The sequence below is a fragment of the Monodelphis domestica genome, chromosome 8 (assembly GCF_027887165.1).
Source record: "Monodelphis domestica isolate mMonDom1 chromosome 8, mMonDom1.pri, whole genome shotgun sequence".
NCBI classification, from domain to species: domain Eukaryota; kingdom Metazoa; phylum Chordata; class Mammalia; order Didelphimorphia; family Didelphidae; genus Monodelphis; species Monodelphis domestica.
The window spans coordinates 216,120,730-216,143,211 of NC_077234.1; the positions used below are offsets into that span (position 1 = coordinate 216,120,730).

Genomic DNA, 22,482 nt, shown 5'->3' on the forward strand with positions numbered 1-22,482 from the left:
CATTCCTCACAATAAAGAGAAACCTAAATAAATAATATAAGACAGCATATGTTGTGTGCCAAATCAGTGTTAAGGAGGGGAAAGTTCATATCCATTTGAAATGGTTATGGTAGACTACTTAGGGAGTCTAGTTTGGAATTATGGGTAGGATTCACATATTTGTGATGTGGATATGGGGTCTGGCAGGAGTAGGAGTAGGAGTATTTCCACATAAGAGGGAATAGCGTAAACAAAGGAAAGGAGACAACATAGGAGAGTTATGTTTGGATGCAAGTAGCAAAATTATTTGACTAGAACAGAGCATTCACATAAAGGAATTTTTTTTCTTTTTAAAAACTTAATTATTTTTTATTTTACATTAAAATTCCCATGTATCTCTAATCATCCCTCCTCCTAGAGAAGATATCATTTAAGAAAAGATAGATGTATATATAAAACTGTCTTGCTTGTTTCTATTTATCAGTTCTTTCTCTGGATGTGAATATATACAAGTGATTCTTTAAACAAATTTCTGTTACCATATGTAATGTTCTCTTGGTAATGCTCTAATGCTTGTTTCACTCTTCAGAATTTCTGTAGGTCTTTCCATGTTTTTTTTTCCCCTAAAATTAATCTGCTCATCATTTCTTTTAGCACAGTAATTTTCTTCTAACCTAGACCTGTGATTTCATTACCATGGAGAAATTAGGTTGACATTTATTCTTTACCCCAAAGTTCTAGAGAGCTGGCAGGGGACCAATATTTAATTGATCTTTTAGGGGGAAATTCAGTGATCTTTATTGGGTACAGATGATATCCTAGATCTTTTTATAGCAAAACAAATACCCCAGGTACACAGATACAGTGTGTGTATCAGACACAGGATCTGTATTGTCTTCTCAACTCTAAGGTTGACGTTCTACTGTACTATATAATGCCTCCTCTCTTCTTTCAGGGAATAGTGGAAAGTAAATAGTTGGAGAAACCAATTAGGGCCCAAACCTAAAGAGACTTACATGCCAAGCTAAGGAGTTTAGTTATTTTCTGCAACCCAGGAGAAATCATCGAGAGTTTATAATCAAGGGAATTAAATGAAGCAATATTTTAGGAAAATTAATCTAGTGGAGCTATGTATGGTAGATTGAAGAGAGGAGGAATTAAGGGCACATTTCTGAATAGTCATGCTATATAGTAAAATGCAATATGAAAAATGATATGACTATTAATAAATCACAAACAATTTGGATCTAAAAACCATTGAGTTGATTATTAGTAAGTGTGTAGGCTAAAGACTGGTAGAAGATGTATAATATGCATTTATTTTTTAATATCATTGACTGCTAGAGGAATTTTTCTTTAAACTGAATGGAATATTGCTATTTAATTTATATATTTAATGTCAGAGGAATAATAATGTTATGCAATAGATCTACCCGTTCTTTATTAAAATAAAATGTATTCTAAAGTATAAATATTATGCATGGCACAGAAATTAGATTTTTTTCCTTATGTGAATTTTAACACATTGCTGTATTCCTATGTACTTGATAGGATGACTATATTTCATCTTTTTAGATGATTTCTTTAGGGAAACAGTAACTGGAGGTTTTGACTAGTTTAGGAAGCAGTCTGCATTGTGTCATTCTATACTCCAATTCTTTATTTTGCTTGCTACCCTTTGACTTCTAAACATAAGTCTGTTCAATAACCTTAGTTTATAAAGCACTTTGATTAGCTATCCTAAAAGAATCATCTCTATTCATTCAGTATGTGCCTCTCCTATTCATTAGCCTACAATATTTTTTCCTTCAGATGTTTCTATCTCTCTATCTCTCCTTTCCCACCTCTTCCTTCTTCCTTCTCATATGTAGACACACAGACACAGCTACATCCACTCATGCACACACATGCCATACACATATAAAAGACCACAAAAGTGACATCTACACACCCACATACGCACATACCTACATACATATGTTTACACATTCACACAGTCACTATACACACATGCTCATGTAAATGTGCATAGATGTAAAGGTACATATACACATAGGTACATACACTTACACATGCCAGTGCACACTTATCCATAATAAATTAATAATACAAAATGCCATTGTCTTAAAGAAAAATGATGTAATGTATTAAAATATTTACTCTTTGCTCTGATTTATATGTGTCTCTCTGTATATACATATATATTTATGTGTGTGAATTTTTCCTTCATAGGACTGTCCTCTACAAAGTTTTTGATGAAGTAATTGAAGTTAGTTTGGAAGACAGTACTGACTATGTCCACTTAGCTTTGCTGAAGAGACCAGAACTTGGTATAACTTTCACCAAACTTCATTGTTGGACTCTTACTCATTATAGCAAATGTGTTTTTATGGATGCTGATACAATGGTGAGTACAGTAGGAAATAATGAAGATCATTTACTGTATTATAAAGCTTAAAAAATAGTTGTAGAGAGATTGGAGGGAAAATTATGGAACACTGAAATTCAGAAGATCTACTACTGTTGTGAGAGAAATAAACATCTTTGAATTATCCCCAAACCAAGGAGTCTACAGAAAACCTTATAGAATCCTGAAGTATCCTTAGCATGGAGGAACTGGGTTAGGTCAAGGATGGAGCATAGAGGACAGAGTACAAATAGCACTTTGGTACTCCCCTTCTTGAACCAAAGTTCAAGCAGTGCCTGAGCCAGCTTGATCTTTTCCAGAATCTGTGACTAAGAATCCAGCAAGAGATAGCAAAATTGAGATATTCTGGATGAATTCAGGGTCTGTGTTGTGAGGTAAAGTAAGTGCTGGTAGTTGACTTAGTTCTAGTTTATTTTGTAACATATCTTTGAAAAGCTATCTGAATGAAATGGCAAATAAGCAAGAGAACAGAAACAAATGGCTATTTAATACTTTTCCTTCTTCCTTCCTTCCTTCCTTCCTTCCTTCCTTCCTTCCTTCCTTCCTTCCTTCCTTCCTTCCTTCCTTCCTTCCTTCCTTCCTTCCTTCCTTCCTTCCTTCCTTCCTTCCTTTCTTCCTTTCTTCCTTCCTTCCTTCCTTTCTTTCTTTCTTTCTTTCTTTCTTTCTTTCTTTCTTTCTTTCTTTCTTTCTTTCTTTCTTTCTTTCTTTCTTTCTTTCTTTCTTTCTTTCTTTCTTTCTTTCTTTCTTTCTTTCTTTCTTTCTTTCTTTCTTTCTTTCTTTCTTTCTTTCTTTCTTTCTCTCTCTCTCTCTCTCTCTCTCTCTCTCTCTCTCTTTCTTTCTTTCTTCCTTCCTTCCTTCCTTCTTTCTCTTTCTTTCTTTCTTTCTTTCTTTCTTTCTTTCTTTCTTTCTTTCTTTCTTTCTTTCTTTCTTTCTTTCTTTCTTTCTTTCTTTCTTTCTTTCTTTCTTTCTTTCTTTCTTTCTTTCTTTCTTTCTTTCTTTCTTTCTTTCTTTCTTTCTTTCTTTCTTTCTTTCTTTCTTTCTTTCTTCCTTTCTTTCTTTCTTCCTTTCTTCCTTTCTTCCTTTCTTCCTTTCTCTAGTTAAAAAGTCACCGAGGAAACTATATGCTTTTGTAATATTCTCAGAGATAGCATGTTAAACATGTTCTTTTGTCTTCCTTATGTTTTTGTGTTCCCTTAGTTTCATTTGTCCCCCATATTTGAGTAGGGCAGGCCAAACATTTAAAAATAGGGCCATAAGAAATTTAAGAAAATCAATTTAATTGCAAAGGCAGAGAGTTACTGCAGCATTTTCTTTTCTTGGGAAATATTAAAAAAACAACTTTATACCCAATTCTGACCAAATTTAAAATGTCACATTAAAAATAAACAAAACAACCCCCCAAAACGTTTGCCAATGGATTCCTGTGTTTTTCCACTTCTAAGCATCAGTTTCATTTGTCAGCTGTTTGCCAGACCTCTGAGACTTTGATGCAGTTTTTCAGTTGACTTCTGTTTCTCTAGGTGCTCTGTAATATTGATGAGCTATTTGACCGTGAAGAGCTCTCTGCAGCCCCAGACTCTGGATGGCCAGATTGTTTCAACAGTGGAGTATTTGTTTTCCGACCCTCTCTTGAAACCCATAACCTCCTGATGCAGCATGCAGTGAAACACGGCAGTTTTGACGGTAAGTCACAGAGAGGACAGTTACTCCCTTCTACTTGGATTTTATCTCCTTTTTTTCCCTTCTGTTTTTCTTTCTATTGTCAGTTTAGTAGTCCAGAGTATTAAATGTTATTATATTATTATTAAATTAGATTAAAGGGTAAAACTGACATAAGCAACATAAAGAACCATTGAAGTGACTTTAATCTATGTGGATAAAATAGAAGATATATTGTTGAAAATCAGATCAGACCTGAGGATCATCTAGTCCAATGCCTTTCTTTTATAGATTGAGGAAATGCATGCTCAGAGAAATTAAATGCCAATTAGTGGCAGAATTAGAACTCTAACTTTTTATTCTTTTTTATACAGAGTGAAGGAGAGAAGGGAGTTATAGTGAAAGGAAAGTTTAATGGTAATCAAGGCAGCATGTAGAACATGGTTGAAATCAGGATAATAGAGCAAAAATTTGGCCAGAGAAAATAAATTGCCTTAATATAGAGGTAGGGATATTAAAAGCTAAAAATGGCACCATAGTAAGAAAAAGTTGGCAAATGCTAAGTTGCTTTCATTAAAAGATACACCAATGATAATTTTAGGGAAGAATTAATGTACTTTATATTTTAGTTTGGATTAGCAGCATCTCTAGGAAGAGACAAGTAAGCATAAGGTTTTAGCTGGTAAGTGGGTATTTGAATTAATCTTATCATTTTCTTGGACTATTAGACCCAATTTATTTTGCTCTAGAATTTTAGTGGATCATCATGTTCTGGTTCTCTGATTCTTCATGAGAGCATTTGAGGAAGTTAGTACAAATTTTTGAGAGAGAGCAGCCTGAAAAAATATCATGCAGAAAGCAAAGAAGTCAGTAATTCCTAATCTCCTTCATCATGAATATTAGTTTATATCAATTTTCTTAATCTCTTCCACGTATTAGGTTCATGCATTTCTCTTCTTTGTTTTTCTTTTTTTGTTGTTTAGGAGCTGACCAAGGATTACTGAATAGTTTTTTCAGTAACTGGGCAACTTCAGATATTCACAAACATTTGCCATTTCTCTATAACTTGAGCAGTAGCTCGATGTATACATATAGACCTGCTTTCAAAAGGTAAGTTTGATTGATATTGAGTTTTATTTCTTTGTCTAATATAGTAGTATTACTCTCTCCATGGCAGTAAGATGGACTCTGACATATAAGCACAAACTTTATTAAAATTAACTAAAGACTCACAGATTTCAAGTGTCTGATTGCTTTATTCACTGACCAGACTTTCAGACCCCTGAGTAATAATCACAGACTGAGCTGATCCTAGCATTATTAGTCCTATTATATAGATGTCTACATCACAGAAAGTATTATCCTCCTCCCTGGTTGGGACTACTTCTGGTTCTTTGGTCAGCTACTCTTCCCTCTCAGCACCAACTGTCCAAATAAGTCATTCCTGTGAGGGTCCTTGTTTGCCATTCTCTTAAGATTTCCTGAAAATTGTACCCCTCTTTGGGGATGCCTTCCCACCTAGTCAGGATGGATTGCAGTAGTTACATTCCCATATGAACTACCTCATCTGGGAATTATGCCATGCTCAGTCTTGCATCAGTGGCAGTCATTTGGTGCCATAAGCAGTGAGGGCTCTTCATATCTAGCATCATTATTACTTTCCCTATCTATCTTCTCTCATAGTAACTCAACCACAGCCCTTCTCCAATTAATAGCTTCTACTTCATTGCCTTCTCTTCACATCATAATAGGAGTTCTTATTTTTTCTTTCTTTTTCTTTTCTTTTTAAATGGAATCCGTTGGCAGTATCTTGAAGCCTGTGGACCTCTTCTCAGGATAATGTTTTTAAATACATAAAATGAAATGCATAGCATTACAAAGAAAATAATTATTTTGAAACACAGCTATCCAAATAGACTTTTAAATAAACTTATGCTCCCCAGAGCTAGAATCCCTACACTACACTAAATGCTTTACTCTGCAATGATTCAGTGGAAAGAACCCAGGATTTAGCATCAGAAGACAGTGTGAATACTGCATGATCCTAATTAGGCAAGTAATTTCATATCTCTGGGCAACAGAGAAAACTTAGGGAAAAGTCTAAGATGAACTTAAGGGTCCCTTTCAGCTCTAAATCTATGATCCTTTAGCTCATATTTGAGATGCTTTCATATTCTGGTACTTTCTATAATCTAGCATCTGTAATATTTATTGAAAAATGGGGAGAATAAAGAACAGGGGATACCAAAAGGTTTGTAGCAGGGAATGGAAAAGTTGAAGGGAGAGAGGAAATATGGCTGCTGGTAAGGCAAAGGTGAGAGATGCCACCTGCCAAGAGGTTATTTTTGACCAAAATGGGGTGTCCGAGAAATGAGCCACTTATGATAGTCTGTGGGGATGTCTTCTTGCTGGATTGCTGCCGAAGTTGCCCCAGAGTAGGCTAAGCATGAACCCTCTTGAGGGACAAGCCTTTCCCCAGACTTTGTTCATCTAGCAGGGGTCTGATAAGGACCTTTTGTACTTGGATGACTGAACTGAGGTTCAGCTCCCTCTATACCCCAGAAAAGATAGCCCACTTATCTGACTGCGATATTCAAATAAGATAAATTTTAATAACCAGTTTGGATTGGAGAGGTATCAGGGAAAAGGGAAGAGGGATGTCCCTACATAAGGTTGGAGTCTTTCTCAGATTTGGAGCTGAGGCCAGGCCTCACAGGCTGGTGAGGGTTTCTCTTATTCCTGTCTACGCTATATCTGTGCTAGTTTTCTTAATTTCAAAATCTTAGCAGTAGACAGCAAGCATCCAAGGAAAGTTCTGATCTTAAGAGCTTGTTGGGCCTGTCTCTTCGGGCTGAAGAAAATAGAAGCACCTCAATTCAGAGACTCTGAAAACCAGCTCCTCCCACTTCCCACTCCAGGAAGGAAGAGCTAGTCACAAGACCAACTGCCACTCCCAGTTGCCCCTTCCCCCACCAACTTTCAGTCCTGTCAATTTCTTCTCTCTCTAATATTCCCACTGTTGCTTGTTCCAACACAGTGGCAGAAAGTTCAGAACTTGTTTTAGTTTCCTTTCCATAATCATCCCCTTTTTTTGATGTGACCTTCCCAAGGTCACTTATTTTTATTATAGTTACCAATTTGCTAAATCTAAGGAATTCTATGCAGGAAAGTTTGGGTAAAGGTAGTTTTAGGGTTTAAAATAAATTCAGTACAATAAATGTTTGAACAAAACCATTACAAGAAATTTGAATCTCAGCACTAATGCTACTTACTCTTGCTAAGTTAAATAAAACAAATTGTTTTCATATTTATATATCTATTATTATTTGCAGACTACCTTATCTATATCTGTGCATTGACTTTTCCACTTAAATCTTCACGCACAAGTGTCTTTGTGCACAAAAACACACAAAGACAATTGTCATCCTCAGTTACCGAGAGACTACTACCATATCTCATAAACACAATTTCAGCATTAGCTTTACAATAAACAATTAGAAGTTTACTAACTAGCTGCAAATGCAGCTTAAGTCTATTCCTATGTAAAACTAATTGTCTATGCTATATATAACTTAACTTTCTCCTAATCTCTTCCTTAATTATTATAACTATTATCTAAGTCTCTAGTCTAATCTATAACCTAATCTTATGTACAACATATATACATGCTATGCTAAATATTTATAGACTATCACTATGTTACTAAACTAGTTATAGTATATACATTATTTATAGAGATTTTTTACATATACTACAATAATATACATTCTAGGATCAGGGCAGCTAGGTAACACAATGGATGTAGTGTCAGGCTTGGAGTCAAGAGGACTTGAGTACAAGTCTGACCTCTAACTCTTCAGATCTGTGACTTGAAGCAAATCACTAACCCCAATTGTCCAGTCCTTACCACTCTTCTGCCTTAGACTGGATATCCATTCTAAGAAAGAAGGTAACAGTTAAAAAAAATCTAGCATCACCTTTATGTCTTGACATCTCCCCAGGGTTGGCTGCTCCTTTTCTTGCATCCCTCATAATAGAAGACTAGAAAATGGCGCTGACATATATTCCTTGTTCCATACAGTTACTTTCACATCTTCCCTCTTTCACTGCCATTCTCCAATACTTTCCTCCTTCAAATTCCAGTTGATGCTGTCATTTGTAGACCTTTAGTTATGTGGTAAGTACTGGTTCAGTTCCCAACTCATAATCTTCTTCTCTACCTCAAGCCATACCCACTTTGATCACTCTGCTCCATATATTCCATAGCCTCTTAACCCCCAGGACTTCTGTCTTCAGTGTACTTTACCTTGCATCTTCTTGAATACTCTTGGTCCTACCTATTAATGCTACTAAATTCCCAGATAAGGTAAATTTACCCCAAGTACTAGAATTACTACTTACTACTCTGTTAATAGCATATAGTGCTAAAAGAGACCTTAGCAGTTCTATAGTCAAACTTTCTTTGTTTTAGAAGTGGAAAGGAGACACAAAGAACAATTGCTTTGTTTAAGGAAAAGTACCCCAGGTAGAGAAGAGCAAAGCCAGTATTTGAAGGTGTTTCCCTCTGACTTCAAATCCAGAATTTTTTCCATTATATTATGTTCCTTATTGCTTGCTCCAGGACCTTGGGGGATAATTATGTGATAAAGATTTAGTACAGGACATGCTTATGTGAGCACTCTTGGGAATGAAATGTCTACAGATGAAGTAAAAATGGAACAAAATAAAACCCTTCAGAATCATTTAATGAAGTGGAACTTGCTAAGCATATTTAATTGATTAGCAACTTCCAAAGTTATCCTTTGCCTTCATATCATTTTTCTAAAAATACTTATGTATAATCAAGGTATATTAAGAAATATATCTTTCATTTTCTGGAAATGTTTTCCTAAGTTGTAGCTTCAAATATGCAATGCTGTACCATTGATAGTATGTTGATAAATGCTTACATTACACATCAGTTTAGAGTGAAATTAAATTCTTTAAAAACCTTCTGAATGATTATTATAAGATGAGACTAAATCATTTAACTTTCTTGGGCTTCAGGTTTCCTCATTTATCAAATGAGCAGGTTACAGTACATGGTCTATAAGGTCCCTTCAGTCCTAGATCCACTCTGCAACCTCATGTCCTCTAAGATTCAAGAGACCTCTTCTGATCTCCCCTCCCCCAGTGATTAGCGCTCCCTCCTCCAAATTTCTGTTTACATACATCCTTTATTTTGTCTATGTACTGTTATAACACTCTAATAGAATTCAATCTCCCTGAAGGCAGTTATTACCCCAGGAAAGTTAAATGACTTACTTAAGGTCACACAAATGGCAAATATCAAAGACAGAATTTGAATCTAAGTCCTTCCATTTCAGAGCAACTATATCACATGGACTATCGAGGAGATAGAACAATTATTTGAAATATAGAAGTGACCTTACAAATAAAGAAATTGAAACTCAGAGAAATTAAGTAGATTGGCCAAAGTCTTAGAGTTATTTTGTGGTGTACTTAGGATTAAAATTGACATTAAATTTGACTCCCAACCCATTTTGAAATATGAAACATAACTGCCCTTTTTATTTATGTGAAAGACTTTATGTTACTTTAGGCATTAAGACTATTTCACTGACAATTAAAGGAAGTATGGAATAGGGAATAGAATGCTGAATTTGGAATTAGGAAGATTTGGAAATGAGTTCTACCTCTGATGCTAATATATAAAGTAATGATCATGGTCAGTTTGCTTAACTTTTCTGTGCCACTGAAAACTCTCTAAGACTTTGTGTTTAAAATAGTTTGTGATTTTCTACAAGGGAAGGAATTTTTTAGGTCAGAAGATCTCCCATGGATGAATTAGAGTTCTTTGACATATTAATAAGAAATATAACTTTAATCAAAATAGATGTGAATTGAGTGATTTTTCAATAAAAAGGCATTGAAAATATCTCTCAGTTCCCTGCCATTCTAAGAACTTTGCAGTTGTTGATTAAATTACTTGGATATGTCATCACTCAAGTGAAAAAATAGATTATTATTGTTTTCCAAGATTTGGCTGGGATGCAAAAGTGGTCCATTTTCTGGGACCATCAAAGCCGTGGCATTACAAATATAACCGTGAGACTGGATCAGTGATTTCAGAGAGCTCACTGTCAGAATCCCAGCATCATGCCTCATTTCTTGGTCTCTGGTGGAAAATATATGATGAGAACATCGTGCCTTTTTTCGATAAACTTCAGCATGTAGCAGAGCATGAATGTCAAGAGCAAACAGTAAGTAAACTGGTGATTTAATTATCAACATTTTTAAAAATAAAGTTGTTGATTCCATTGAATTTTAATAAATCTGACATTGGTCTAGCACTTTGACATATGTAATTTGATTTAATCTTTATAATGGTATTATAAAATAGAAAATACATCCTTTCCCACCTTTTATATATTAAGGAAATACAGGATCAGTGACATTCAATGATTTGTTTAGATTTATACAGCTTAGCTTAAAACTCAAGTCTGCTGACTCTAAGACTATTCTTTCCATTCTATAACAATGCTTCTCTAGAAATAGAATCACTAACTGAAAATCAAATTCATTTACCACAAAGAATTAACTATAGTAAAGTCTGTTTTTGAGGAAAAGAATGCTAGTGATGCATATTATTATTATTATTATTATTTTTTTAAATATTGATTGCACAATAATTGAAGAAGTGAGTGAGAGATGCTGGGATGATTTCTAATACTGCAGAAGAAATAGGTTATTTAAATTAGCAGTTAATATTTTATAATATGGGTCTTTATCACAGAAAGAGACACTGATTATGTAAGTGGATAGAATAAATTGCTGATTACAATTTTGTTTGAATAGATTTTTTTCTCACTTCAAATTAAATTTGAAAAAGCAACAAGAATTCAGAAGGATCCTTTACTTTTTTGATTGACATTTAAAGTAGATTTGTTTTTATTTTTCTTTGTAAAGACTAGAACAAAGATATTTCAAAAGAAGAGGATTATTAACTGTCTCTTTAGATCAATATCCTTTGTAGAAGGGAGCATGGAATAATTGAAAGAATACTGGTCTTGGAATATGGAAGAACTAGGTTCAGATCTCAATTTACTTTGTCTGACCTTTGAACAAATCACTTTAAGTTTTTCTCATATGTGAAATGGACATAATAATTATTAGACTATCTACCTTACAGAGTGGTTGGGAAGGAATTTCTTTTGTAAACATCAAGATATTTTATAAATATGAGCTGTCATTATTATAAAAATATACTTTAATTATTTTTATTATTTCTCTATCATACTTATGAAAATCCTTGAATTGTACATTCCCAGACTTCATTCTTCTTAAAATGAGAAATTTGTCTTGCAAAATATTGCCTGTATAAGATACATATGTGTACATTTTATTGTTTAAAAAAATTTTATCAGTCGTTCCTTTAAGTTCATCAGTGTTATTTATAATGGTACTACATCAATGAATCTGTAGACTAAAGCAATATAGCCATGCAACATTTGTAAATTTGTTATTGCTTTAAGTTGCCTACAATGGTCAACCAAAAGCTCTAATTGAATTTGCTTTTTAGCTATTGGAACTAAGTTGGTGTTCACTTTAATGATCGACTTAAATCTCTCCATTCCTCAGTCTGCGATCTTATATTGTGTAGCTGGGATTACGAAAACTGTAAGAGAAAGAAGGCCCAGTTACAACTTTGAAGTTAGAAAGGATCTTAGAATGACATTTAGGGAATTATATGACTTTGGAGATTCAGTTGGCATGCTGTTCACATATCTATTTTTCATATCACATCTGTAGTTAAATCTGTGTGTGCATATAAACTATTATATATATATATAAAGGAATATTTATATATACATATATGTAAATGAAAGACTACATATATACATATATAATATGCAAAGGTTGTTTTTATATAAATATAAGTCTATCTTAATCTATCAATTAATTGATCTATTGACTGATATACCAATCTACCTACCTACCTGTTTGTTTATCTATGTATCTATCTACTCAGCCACCCAGATATCCATCTGTCCATCCGTTTGTCCATTTGTCTGTTTGTCCATCTATTTATCTATCTCCTCACTCACCTCTCCTGTCCCTTAGTTTAGTGGTCCACAGTCTCCCACATAAAATAATAATAATAAAAGTGGAATCAGAAGAGACCACTGCCCAAGGCAAACTGCGGTCACAGGCTTACTTCCACAACTTTGCAGTTGGACTTCCTTAGCTTTGTGGGCTGACCTCTAGCACTTAAAGTTGACCATGGATAACTGAAACTATGGAAAGCAAAATTGTGGATTAGTGGGGCCTTACTATAGTTCTAGTGTATATGTATGTGTCTATGTCTATGTATATAGAATTTATAAACATACATACATGTATGTATAACAATGCATTATAAATAACTATATAAACATTTATAAAATATAAATGCATAAAATCAATCAAGAATTATGTATATATATATATACACACATATGTAATATGTAAAACAACCTTTTCTTTATACTTTTCCGGGGACTGGTAGAAACATTAGAGAATTATAGTATCATTAATTTAGAGTTGGAAGGGATGACTATCAAGACAAACCACTTCATTTTACAGATAAAGAAACTAAGACTTATAGAAATTAAGTACCTTGCGAGTATAGATTCAAATACAGATCTTCCTACTTCTGAATCCAGAAGTCTATTCACTTTGTTACCTAGCCAATAAAACATGAATGTTTCTATTTGTCATAGATATAAATTAGGATCCTTATGTGTTTTGCTTTAATATAAACAGTAAGTAAGTAAGGGTTGAAACATAGCAAGCAAAGAAGCATGGAATTTTACTTATCCCAGAAAATTTCTAGATTCTTCTCAAAGACGATAGACTCCTTCCTCAGTTTAGTCTGGGAGGCACTGCTACCAGATGTTAGAGCAACATCTTGGCTAGGTTCCCCATTTGCACAATTGCTGAATAGGATCTATGAATTTGTAAGGAAAATACCAAGCCCTTGCTTTTATTGTGTATAATAATTTTGTTAGATATTCTGGTCTAGGAGAAAGGGGCATCTTGATAGAATAGTGGACACAACATTGGGTCCAAAGCCAGGAAGGTCTCAGGTCAAATGAAGTCCCAGACACTTACTAGCTGAGTTACCTTTGACAAGTCACTTACCCTCTGATTGCCTCAGATGCCTCAACTGTAAAATGAGAAATAAGTAATAACAATAACACATATATAAGAACATAATAACATCAGTGTTGTTGAGAGGATCAAATGAGTTAATATTTATAAAGTATTTAGAGTAGTTCGCAGCACAAATAGGTGTTAATAAATGCTTGTTTCCTACTCTTAGGAAAAAAAGCTTTAGATCAATAAATACATAATTGTAGAAATGCAATATAAATTATATTTTTTTCATTAGCAATAGAAGTAGGAAATAAAAATAAAAGTTGTAATTAAATGGTTATAGTGTAAAGGTATATGTAAAAATCAGAAGATACATTGTCTGATTTATTTTATTTTATTTTTTCATAGATTTCCCATAGGGGTGCTGGTGAACCATGGGAACGTTCAAATTCAAGGCAAAATGATAGCCAGTATTTCCCTGTTCAAGAATTTCCAGAACAGACCCTGGAAAAGACTCATTCAATTCTGACACCAGAAGAGGTGATGGAGAAAGATGTAAGTACATGAAAAAAGTTTGGTTTGTGTAGTAGAGTAGAAGCACAATCAATAAAGCTTTTATCTAAACAAATGGGAAGAATGCCTTGGAAGGAATACATGACCTGATAACATTGATGGGTGCATCACTCCTTGAGAGTTTAAGGCCTTGCTCTGCTTATTATACTCAAGGTATCAGAGAATTCCTCTCTGGTATGACTTCATCCACAGCAGCTTTTGGGTGTAAGCCTTTCAATCCCGTCTTGACTTTCTTTGACTCTTCCCAAGTCTCACTCTTAATTAATTGCCAGAAATGGAGATTTTTCTTTAACTCAAAATATTGTTATAGTTCCATTACTGCAGTTATTCTTTGCATTTTTGAGGAGCTGCCATAGTAAGGTGGATTAAAACAAATTTTGTAGCTACAAGGTCGGGAAAAATAACTGACATTTTGACTCTACATCCAGCCTTCTCTTTCATCAAAATTACTGGATGTTTTTACATTTTATACTTACAGTCCTCTCTCTCTCTCTCTCTCTCTCTCTCTCTCTATCTCTCTCTCTCTCTCTCTCTCTCTCTCTCTCAATTCATTCTTCTATTTATTCATTTATTTAACTGCTTTTTAAGTTAATTTATTATGTCTGTATGTATTTTGGGCAGCTGGGTGTCACAAACAATAGAGAACAAGACTTGGAATCAGAAAACTCATCTTCCTTAGTTCAAATCCAGTCTCAGATACTTTCTATCTGTGTGACCCTGGGCCAGTCCCTTAACATTTTTTGAATCAATTCCTCATCTGTTAAATGAGCTGGAGAAAAAAATAGTAAAATAATCCTCAAATGGAGTATGAAGAGTCTAACACTATTCAACAATAGCAACAAAATTTGTATATTTATATTTTCCTATTTATTCAGTCATTTATGCATTTATACATTTGTTCATTGTATGCTTATTTATTTATTCATTCATTTATTCATCCATTTACTTGCTTATTCATCATCTGTTCATCTACCTATTTATTTGTCCATTTGTTCAATATTTTTTATTCATTTATTTTTCATCTATTTATCTATTTTTCCTTTTAATTAATTTGTTTACTATACTTCAAATTATTATTTAATTCAGAATTCCCAGTGAAATAGTATTCTATATCACTGTAGTTCAGTACATTCTCCAAAAGCTTTTCTTGTAGTACTGGGAGGTTAAGTGAGTTGCCTAGGGTCACATCGTCAGCATGTATCAGAGGTAGGGCATGATTCACATCTTCCTTTCTGAAAGGTAAGCTCTGTGTCTATATATTATTCTTACTCTTGGTCTTTAGTTACAGAGAGCTAGTTATCAGTGGAAAGAGCATTGGATCTAGAGTTTGGAAGATGTAGATTAAAATCCAGCTTTAGAAACTTACTAGTTGTGTGATTCTAGACAAGCCATTTAACCTCTGATTCCCCAGGGTTGTTGTGAGGATCAAATGAAATATTATTTGTACAGCATTTAACACATTGTCCGGCATACAGTAGTGCCTCTATAGATCCTTCCTTCCTTCCTTCAAATGGGAATAATCATAGTATCTTAGGTAATTATGAGGACAAAATGAAATATTTGTAAAGAACTTAGAAAACCTTCAGTTTTCATTTAAATGATATCATTATTAAAAAACACTTGATAAAGGCATCTAAAGTCATGCATATCATTTTTGCATCTAGTGAATTATGTCTGCAAACAAAAAATAAAAATAAGGTACTGGATTGCTGGGGAAAAATTTTGAAAAAAATTAAAAATGATCATTAGTTCATTCTATCTATCCAACCAGAATAATTTTCTGTGATGTTAGATTATCTTTCACTCTAACCCTTTCTCCATTTCTCCCTTTTCTTTGTTTGTTCCTCTTTCTTTCTTTCTCCCTTTCTCTTTCTCTTTTCCTTCCCTCCTTCCTTCCTTCCTTCCTTCCTTCCTTCCTTCCTTCCTTCCTTCCTTCCTTCCTTCCTTCCTTCCTTCCTTCCTTCCTTCCTTCCTTCCTTCCTTCCTTCCTTCCTTCCTTCCTTCCTTCCTTCCTTCCTTCCTTCCTCATTTACCTCCTGCCTTTGAATCAATACTAAGTAAGTGTTGGTTCCAAGGCAGAAGAGTGGTAAGGGCTAGGCAATGGGGATTGAGTGACTTGGCCAGGGTCCCACAGTTAGGAAATGTGTAAGAACCGATTTGAACCTAGGACCTCCCATCTTTGGGCCTGGCTGTCAATCCACTTAGCTACCCAATTGCTCCCAATTTTCAAATAAATAAGTGATACAAATTGTCACTGTCATATCCATGTCTTCTAATATTATATAGTTCTTGACTGTGCCCTTGACCAGTTTCTTCTTGTCTGTTTACCACAATTTTACACAAATCACCAGGGTACATATTTTTTAGACCCTCACCTTCCAGCATAGAATCAATACTGTGTATTGGTTCCAAGGCAGAAAAGCAGTCAGGACTTGGCACTGGGAATTAGGAGACTTGCCCTGGGTCACTCAGCAATGAAGTATCTAAGGTCAAATTTGACTACTGTCTGCAGGTCTGGCTCTTTATTCACTAAACCAACTTGCTGCCTCCCAGGGTACATCATTACTTTCATCTTTCTATTGTCCTATTGGATCACCTGCCATTTTGAATCTTTTGAAAATATCACATTTCACCATGATGTATCAAATTAACGTACTCTCAATTTCTTGAATTAAAATTTCCCAAATTGCTGAGAACAAATAAACACACCAGTATATAGAAAGTAAATAAGGCTTCTTTAGGTTTTGAAGGTCAGCATGGAGGGGTAACATGAAATGAGTCATGTTTGCCTCTTTGTGGCCCTGTTTGGGATTTTCTTGGCAGAGATCCTGGAGAGGCTTGTCATTTCCTTCTCTGGCTCATTTTACAAATTAGGAGACTGAGGCAAACAGAGTAAAGTAATTTTAATCCCTTTCCTATCAACTATAGTAGATAGGAAGCTGGCTGTGGAGCCAAGAAGATCTGAATTCAAATCTCCATCTCTAACATATATGAACTATGTTATGCTGAATAAAGCATAGCCTTGGTTCCATAAGCAGCTCTCTAAGACTGAGAAAGTTCCGACTTGTATTGTGAGAACAAATTTACTCCCTCAGGATCATCTTATACAAATGATAGTACTGTACTAGATCCAGCTCTGGACCCTGTCATGATTCTTTATATGCCGAAAGGATAATGTTCTGAAGCTGGCCAATGGAAAATTACTCATGAAGGTGAAATAAATAGTGTCTGATTTTTTTGAGTTAGACTGTTAATAACTCACTTGTTAGTCTACGGTTGAATTATGTATATCTAATTCTTCAGTTGGGCATTAGACTCCTTCATGCTATTTAAATATATATTTATTCACAATAATGTATATTAAATACACATATCTTCACTATACATGTTTAACATCCATAAATGACTATCTCAAGCATTTTCCCTCAAAATGACCATGACAGCAGTGTCAAAGAGGCATGCATGCAATTTGTTCAAGTCTTAGGAAAGTAGAAACAGAAGTAGTACTACTTAGATATAGAAGTTAGATTGCATTATGCTTTTAGGTTAGCAATTGTTAGTACTAGAAATTTTCTTAGTTGAATTTATTGACATTAGCAGATAAGATAGTTGCATATTTAAAATGTTATGGAAATTGTTGAAATGGTTTGAAAATTGTTACATGGTTTGTTATTATGTAAAAACCATGTTCATGTAAATCCCTATTATCCATACCATTTTCATATACCAAATCTTAGCATAGAACTAGACAGGATAGCTAAGATAAGATAGGATTTGTTATTTTGGAAGGGTAAAAAGAATGTTTAAGATAGTATAGAGTTAAGAATAGATAGCTAGAGATATCATTAAAATTTGTGGTTGCAAATTTTGGAAGACAAAAAAGAGAGGTATTGTCAAAGAGGCATGCATGCAAGACAGAAAGCTGAGAACAGAAGAGCTGTCAGTCAAGTGACAATTCCATTGGAATATTCCCTGAAGAAGCAGTTGAAGCCAAGCCAAGTCTGTACTTACTTCTGAGCTAGGCTGAGAGGCTGGTGAACTAAGATTTTGGTGTGCCTGATGGTGGTGACCCAGTGGTCAAAAAGAAGCATGTTACTTACAATGATGCCTAAAGTCAGAAAGGCTCAACTACTTGAGTTCAAATCTGGCCTCACATACTTCCTGGCTGTGTGGGACCCTGGTCAAGTAATTTAACCTTGTTTGTCTAGCCCTCCTTGTTCTGCTTTACAGTTGTTACAAAGACAGAAAACAAGGATTTTTAAAAAATGTAACTGATGGCCTTTCTGAGTGCTTCCCCAGCATCGATCATATATTTAATGAAACAGAGGAAGGAGAGGACTTAGGACTTATTTCAGAACTGCACAGATTAAGAAAGTGTAGAGGAATGATCTACATAAAATCCAATGAAGCATACTACTTGAAAGTCTGGGTCTGAAAATATATTTGCTAGTTTCCATTCTGTGCAGGTCCTCTGTCATTTTTCATGTTCTTGACTGCCACCTGCTGAGCATCCACAGAATAAAAAAGTTTCTGAACTGGAAAAGACCTCCGAGGTTATCAGATTTAGTATTTTCATTTTATTGATTTTGAACTGAGAGGTCTAGAGATGTTTAGTGAGTTAGCCAACTTCACATAGTAAAAGTGCCAGGACTAAAACTCTCAGTCCTTGATTGTCAGTTTCTTGTAATTTTCTGTTATCTTTCTTTTGATAATTGTATGATATAGTAAGTAGAATTTCCTAGGTTGTTTTCTTTCTAAATTAACTTAAAAAATAAGAATCCTTAGTCACAGTCCAGTAGTCTGTCTCAGGCAATGGTAGAGAGGGACATTTATATCCTCCTATATATCAACTTCCAAATATTGGAGATGCATCTTGGTTTCCCAAAATTATACATTATGAATCTGTAGCTCATTAAAAAAAATAAACGTATTGAACCTATTTGTTTAGCTTATGCCCTCTTTTCAGAAGCAGCAAGAGATAAGAATAGAGAGCTGGCCTTGGGCTAAGAAAGACCTGAATTTGTGACCAGAGACAACTAATTTAGTTTTTTACTTCCGCAGGCAACAACGCTCTAAGACTCTGAGTTATAGTGCAGTTGCCAATCTATACTGGCAGAGGGAGTTCCATATCCCAGTGAAATAACAGGTCCTTCCCCAAAATAAAACATATATAACATCTCTTGGATAAGTGAGTTCCTTGAGCTTATTATCCAACATGAAAAGTAGTATTTCGATATTATTTAGTTATTCACTGAGTCTTGATTTCCTCATTGTGGGTTATATGTCCAGTGATAAGAGACATCCATCCATCTTTCATCCTTGGCCCTTTTAAATCATTCACAAACCTTCAATAGAATTTCTCTCCAATGTACTTATTGAAGTCTTTATTTAGACCATTTAGAATTCAGTGAGTGCACATGAAGCATTTCTAGGTATAAATTTTTATGATAGCTTTACTTATTATATTGTGTGAATAATCACTATTATTAAACTATAGTCTATAGATACTCCTTATGTTCAGATTTATTTTGACACAACAATTTTTAAATTCTTTCATAGTTTTATACAATCCATTGTCATATAAAATCACTGGGAGAATATTGGTGTTGAAAAAATATGTTTATGTATTAGGAATCAACCCCAGATCATTGTGGCAGCTAGATGATCCAGTGCATATTGTGCCAGACTTGAAGTCTGAAAACTTGAATTCAAATCCAGTTTCAGACACTTTCTAGCTAGATGATCCTGGGCAAGTAATTTAACTCTTAGTGCCTCAGTTTTTTCATTTGTAAAATGAGCTACAGAAGTAAATTTCAAACCACTCCAGTATTTTTGCCTCAAAAGTCCCAAGTAGGGTCACAAAGTCTAAAACACAACAGAATCATTGAAACTATGCACCACCCAATTTCTTATATAAAGTCTATTAAGTCATCCACTTCCTGCTATTCAGCTCTGGTACCAACTTACTGTTCATCAGCAGTGCCAGTATAAGACTATTTACGCATTAAATTTACTTCTTTTAGAATTTAAAGAGTTACTTGTTCAGTTCCAGAATATGACAAATAGGATTCTAGATACTTTATCCACCTCTTATATAATATAATATAGAGATCATATACCTTTGCAGTCTTCCTTTGTATAAGTTGAAAGGTTCATTTTTTTTAAAGACAATTTTCATAATGTAAATTCTTAAACCCCTCCTTGATCATTTCCCAGCTTCATTGTGTCTTTTTTTAAAGATATATAGATCAGAACTTTAGGAAATATTCCAAATGGTGATGTAATGTGGATTTATATCAGGCTAAAAAAGCTTCAGTTTGGATTTAAAGTCATTTGTTTATATACATATGTGAATAATGTCCAAATAATGCAAAGTTACTGAATTGTATTATTTCTCATTCTTCTCTTAAGTATGATGTATTATATACTGGTTTGTTGCAGAAAAGATCAATTTAACAATTTATGACTCTTCACATGACTATGAATATGATTGTTTTTAAGCAAGCCTTTATACCTTGAAGATACTTGTTATTATTTGAAAGTGTTGACTGAATTTGGCCTCCTGATTGGCTAGGTTACATTAAACTTAACATATAGAAAATTAAACCCAATTTTGTGTATTAGTTGCAATCTGAACCCAAACCACTTAGGAAAATTTAACCCTAAACCTAAGCCTATAAGTATTTGCTCTCATATAATTTCTCTTGTATTGGGGAGGGAACAATAATCATAACAAGTCCATTAGTAAGGGAAGTTGGAGAGAGAGAGAAATTACAGAGGGGGATCGGTGGGGGCCTCATTTTCAGGGGACTGCCTTGCAGCCTCCATATTCCCAGACTGTGACAATTGGATTGTAGGGGTGCTGACTTCCCACATATTAGTAGAAGAAGTTCTTTATGGGAATTATATTAGCCATGAAATCATTATAGCCATGAAATCATAGACAGGTACTTAACTGGAAAGTTACTAAGTGACAGGCTGTGTTTATGATGATATACAAGTGGATTATTAATAACATCCCATCTAAATCACAAGATATTTGATGGCAAGATTCATGTCTTTATAATTTCATATTTTCCTTTAACATTCTATCAGACCTTGATTATATTGAGCATTCAATGAATTACAAAATAACTTGTTATTTTAGAGTTTTCTATGTTGCAAATTTCTATTGTCAATTATAATTTAGTACCACTGTTTTTCCAAAACTTTTCAAATAATTATTTCAGATCTTACTTGATATTCAAAGACATCTGTCAGTAATCTTGAATGCATTACCATTGTATGCCAAGTTGTGTATCAATATAATTTTCTCCTTGAATAAATAATGATAGAATCAATAATAGAAGCATTATTCAAAACTTCACATTGTAAATTTAAGCTTGGGAAAGGAAAAGTGAAGGTTAAGGAAAACAAATTAATAAATATAGTGAGTTGTGATGAATTATTTAGCATTTTACATATGAATGATAATGAAAGAATGAGAAAGTACCTATTAAATATTAACTTGGTACCAGTTATTTGTTAAGTGCTGATGATACAAATACAAGGAAACAAACCTTAAAGTAACATGCATTTTAAAGGAGGTAGGGGAACTATATATTAAGGGTACTAAAAAGGAGGGGGAAAGGTAAAACACAATGGGATGACATATCCAAATTTTATTATTTTTCATCCCAAGTTTCTAATTTTTTTACAATGTCTGTTTAGTCTTATTGATGTCTGCCAGCATTTGATTCACCTTATAATATTGTCTTGGCTCTTCATTCTTATTAAAAAGCCATCCTAAAAATGCTTTTACTCTTGCCATGTTAAAACAGTTGTTTTATGCAAAATTGTTCTACTTATATAACTGAGGAATTTAAACAATACTAATACCACACTATGAGTGAGCCATATAAATATAGCCATAGTACATTTGTACAAAATAAGATTAAATATGTAAAGAAAAATAAAACAAAACAAGTGGAAATATGGATTGAATGTGAAAATCTCAATATTTCTATATCTGTGAATTAAGCTTTCAAAAAGAACCAAATAGAAGATGAAGAGAAGCAGTTGGATGGCATTGTCAGGTCTGTGTAGGATAAAAGCAAATGTAGAAAGAACAGACACATTAATATTCAATGTAATGTGATTCAAAGCATAAACAGTCCATAACTGGAGCTTTTAAACAGGGAAGTAATGAATGACAGAACCTAACATACACTCCTTAATGAAAATGTGTGAGAGCTATTTGTCTTGCTGGGCAGCTACTGTTCCTCAGAATAGAAAAATCTGGGGCTTTGGGACAGAAATATTGGTCATTAGAACAAAAAAAAACCCCTCTTCTTAATGGAGTTTTGACATTAATGAGAATATACTTGTGACCTTATGCAAACAATGGTTTTAAAAATTATTAATTTTGATTAAAAATCGCATTTAGACCAAACATTTTATCAAAATGGACTACTCATTGCTTTTGTAGTCATTTGAAAGAGACAAATATTAGCCCAAATTATATATAAAGTCTTTTAAAATAAATTGGAAAAATTTGGGAATTTATTTTTAAAATGTTTATGGCTATGATATGGAAACAAGAGAGTAAGACCATAGCGAGTGACTGAGTTTCTATTTAGTACACTTATTTTTTCTCTAATATAAAGTTTTAAATTGTTGAAATTTGTAAACATTATCTGTGTATTTATAATATTCCATATATTAAA

The 22,482-nt window shown here is 33.9% G+C and overlaps 1 protein-coding gene across 15 annotated transcripts in view; it reads left to right on the forward strand.

The window, feature by feature from the left end:
* GYG2 (glycogenin 2) overlaps nucleotides 1-22,482 on the forward strand; it is a 59,683-nt gene that overhangs the window by 20,494 nt on the left and 16,707 nt on the right. For all 15 annotated transcript variants that reach the window (XM_007500989.3, XM_007500988.3, XM_007500987.2 and 12 more), the window contains 5 exons: nucleotides 2,212-2,386; nucleotides 3,928-4,090; nucleotides 5,050-5,176; nucleotides 10,107-10,329; nucleotides 13,613-13,759. In XM_007500989.3, the coding sequence (XP_007501051.1) occupies nucleotides 2,212-2,386; nucleotides 3,928-4,090; nucleotides 5,050-5,176; nucleotides 10,107-10,329; nucleotides 13,613-13,759 (835 nt within the window). The remainder of the gene's footprint in view (nucleotides 1-2,211; nucleotides 2,387-3,927; nucleotides 4,091-5,049; nucleotides 5,177-10,106; nucleotides 10,330-13,612; nucleotides 13,760-22,482) is intronic.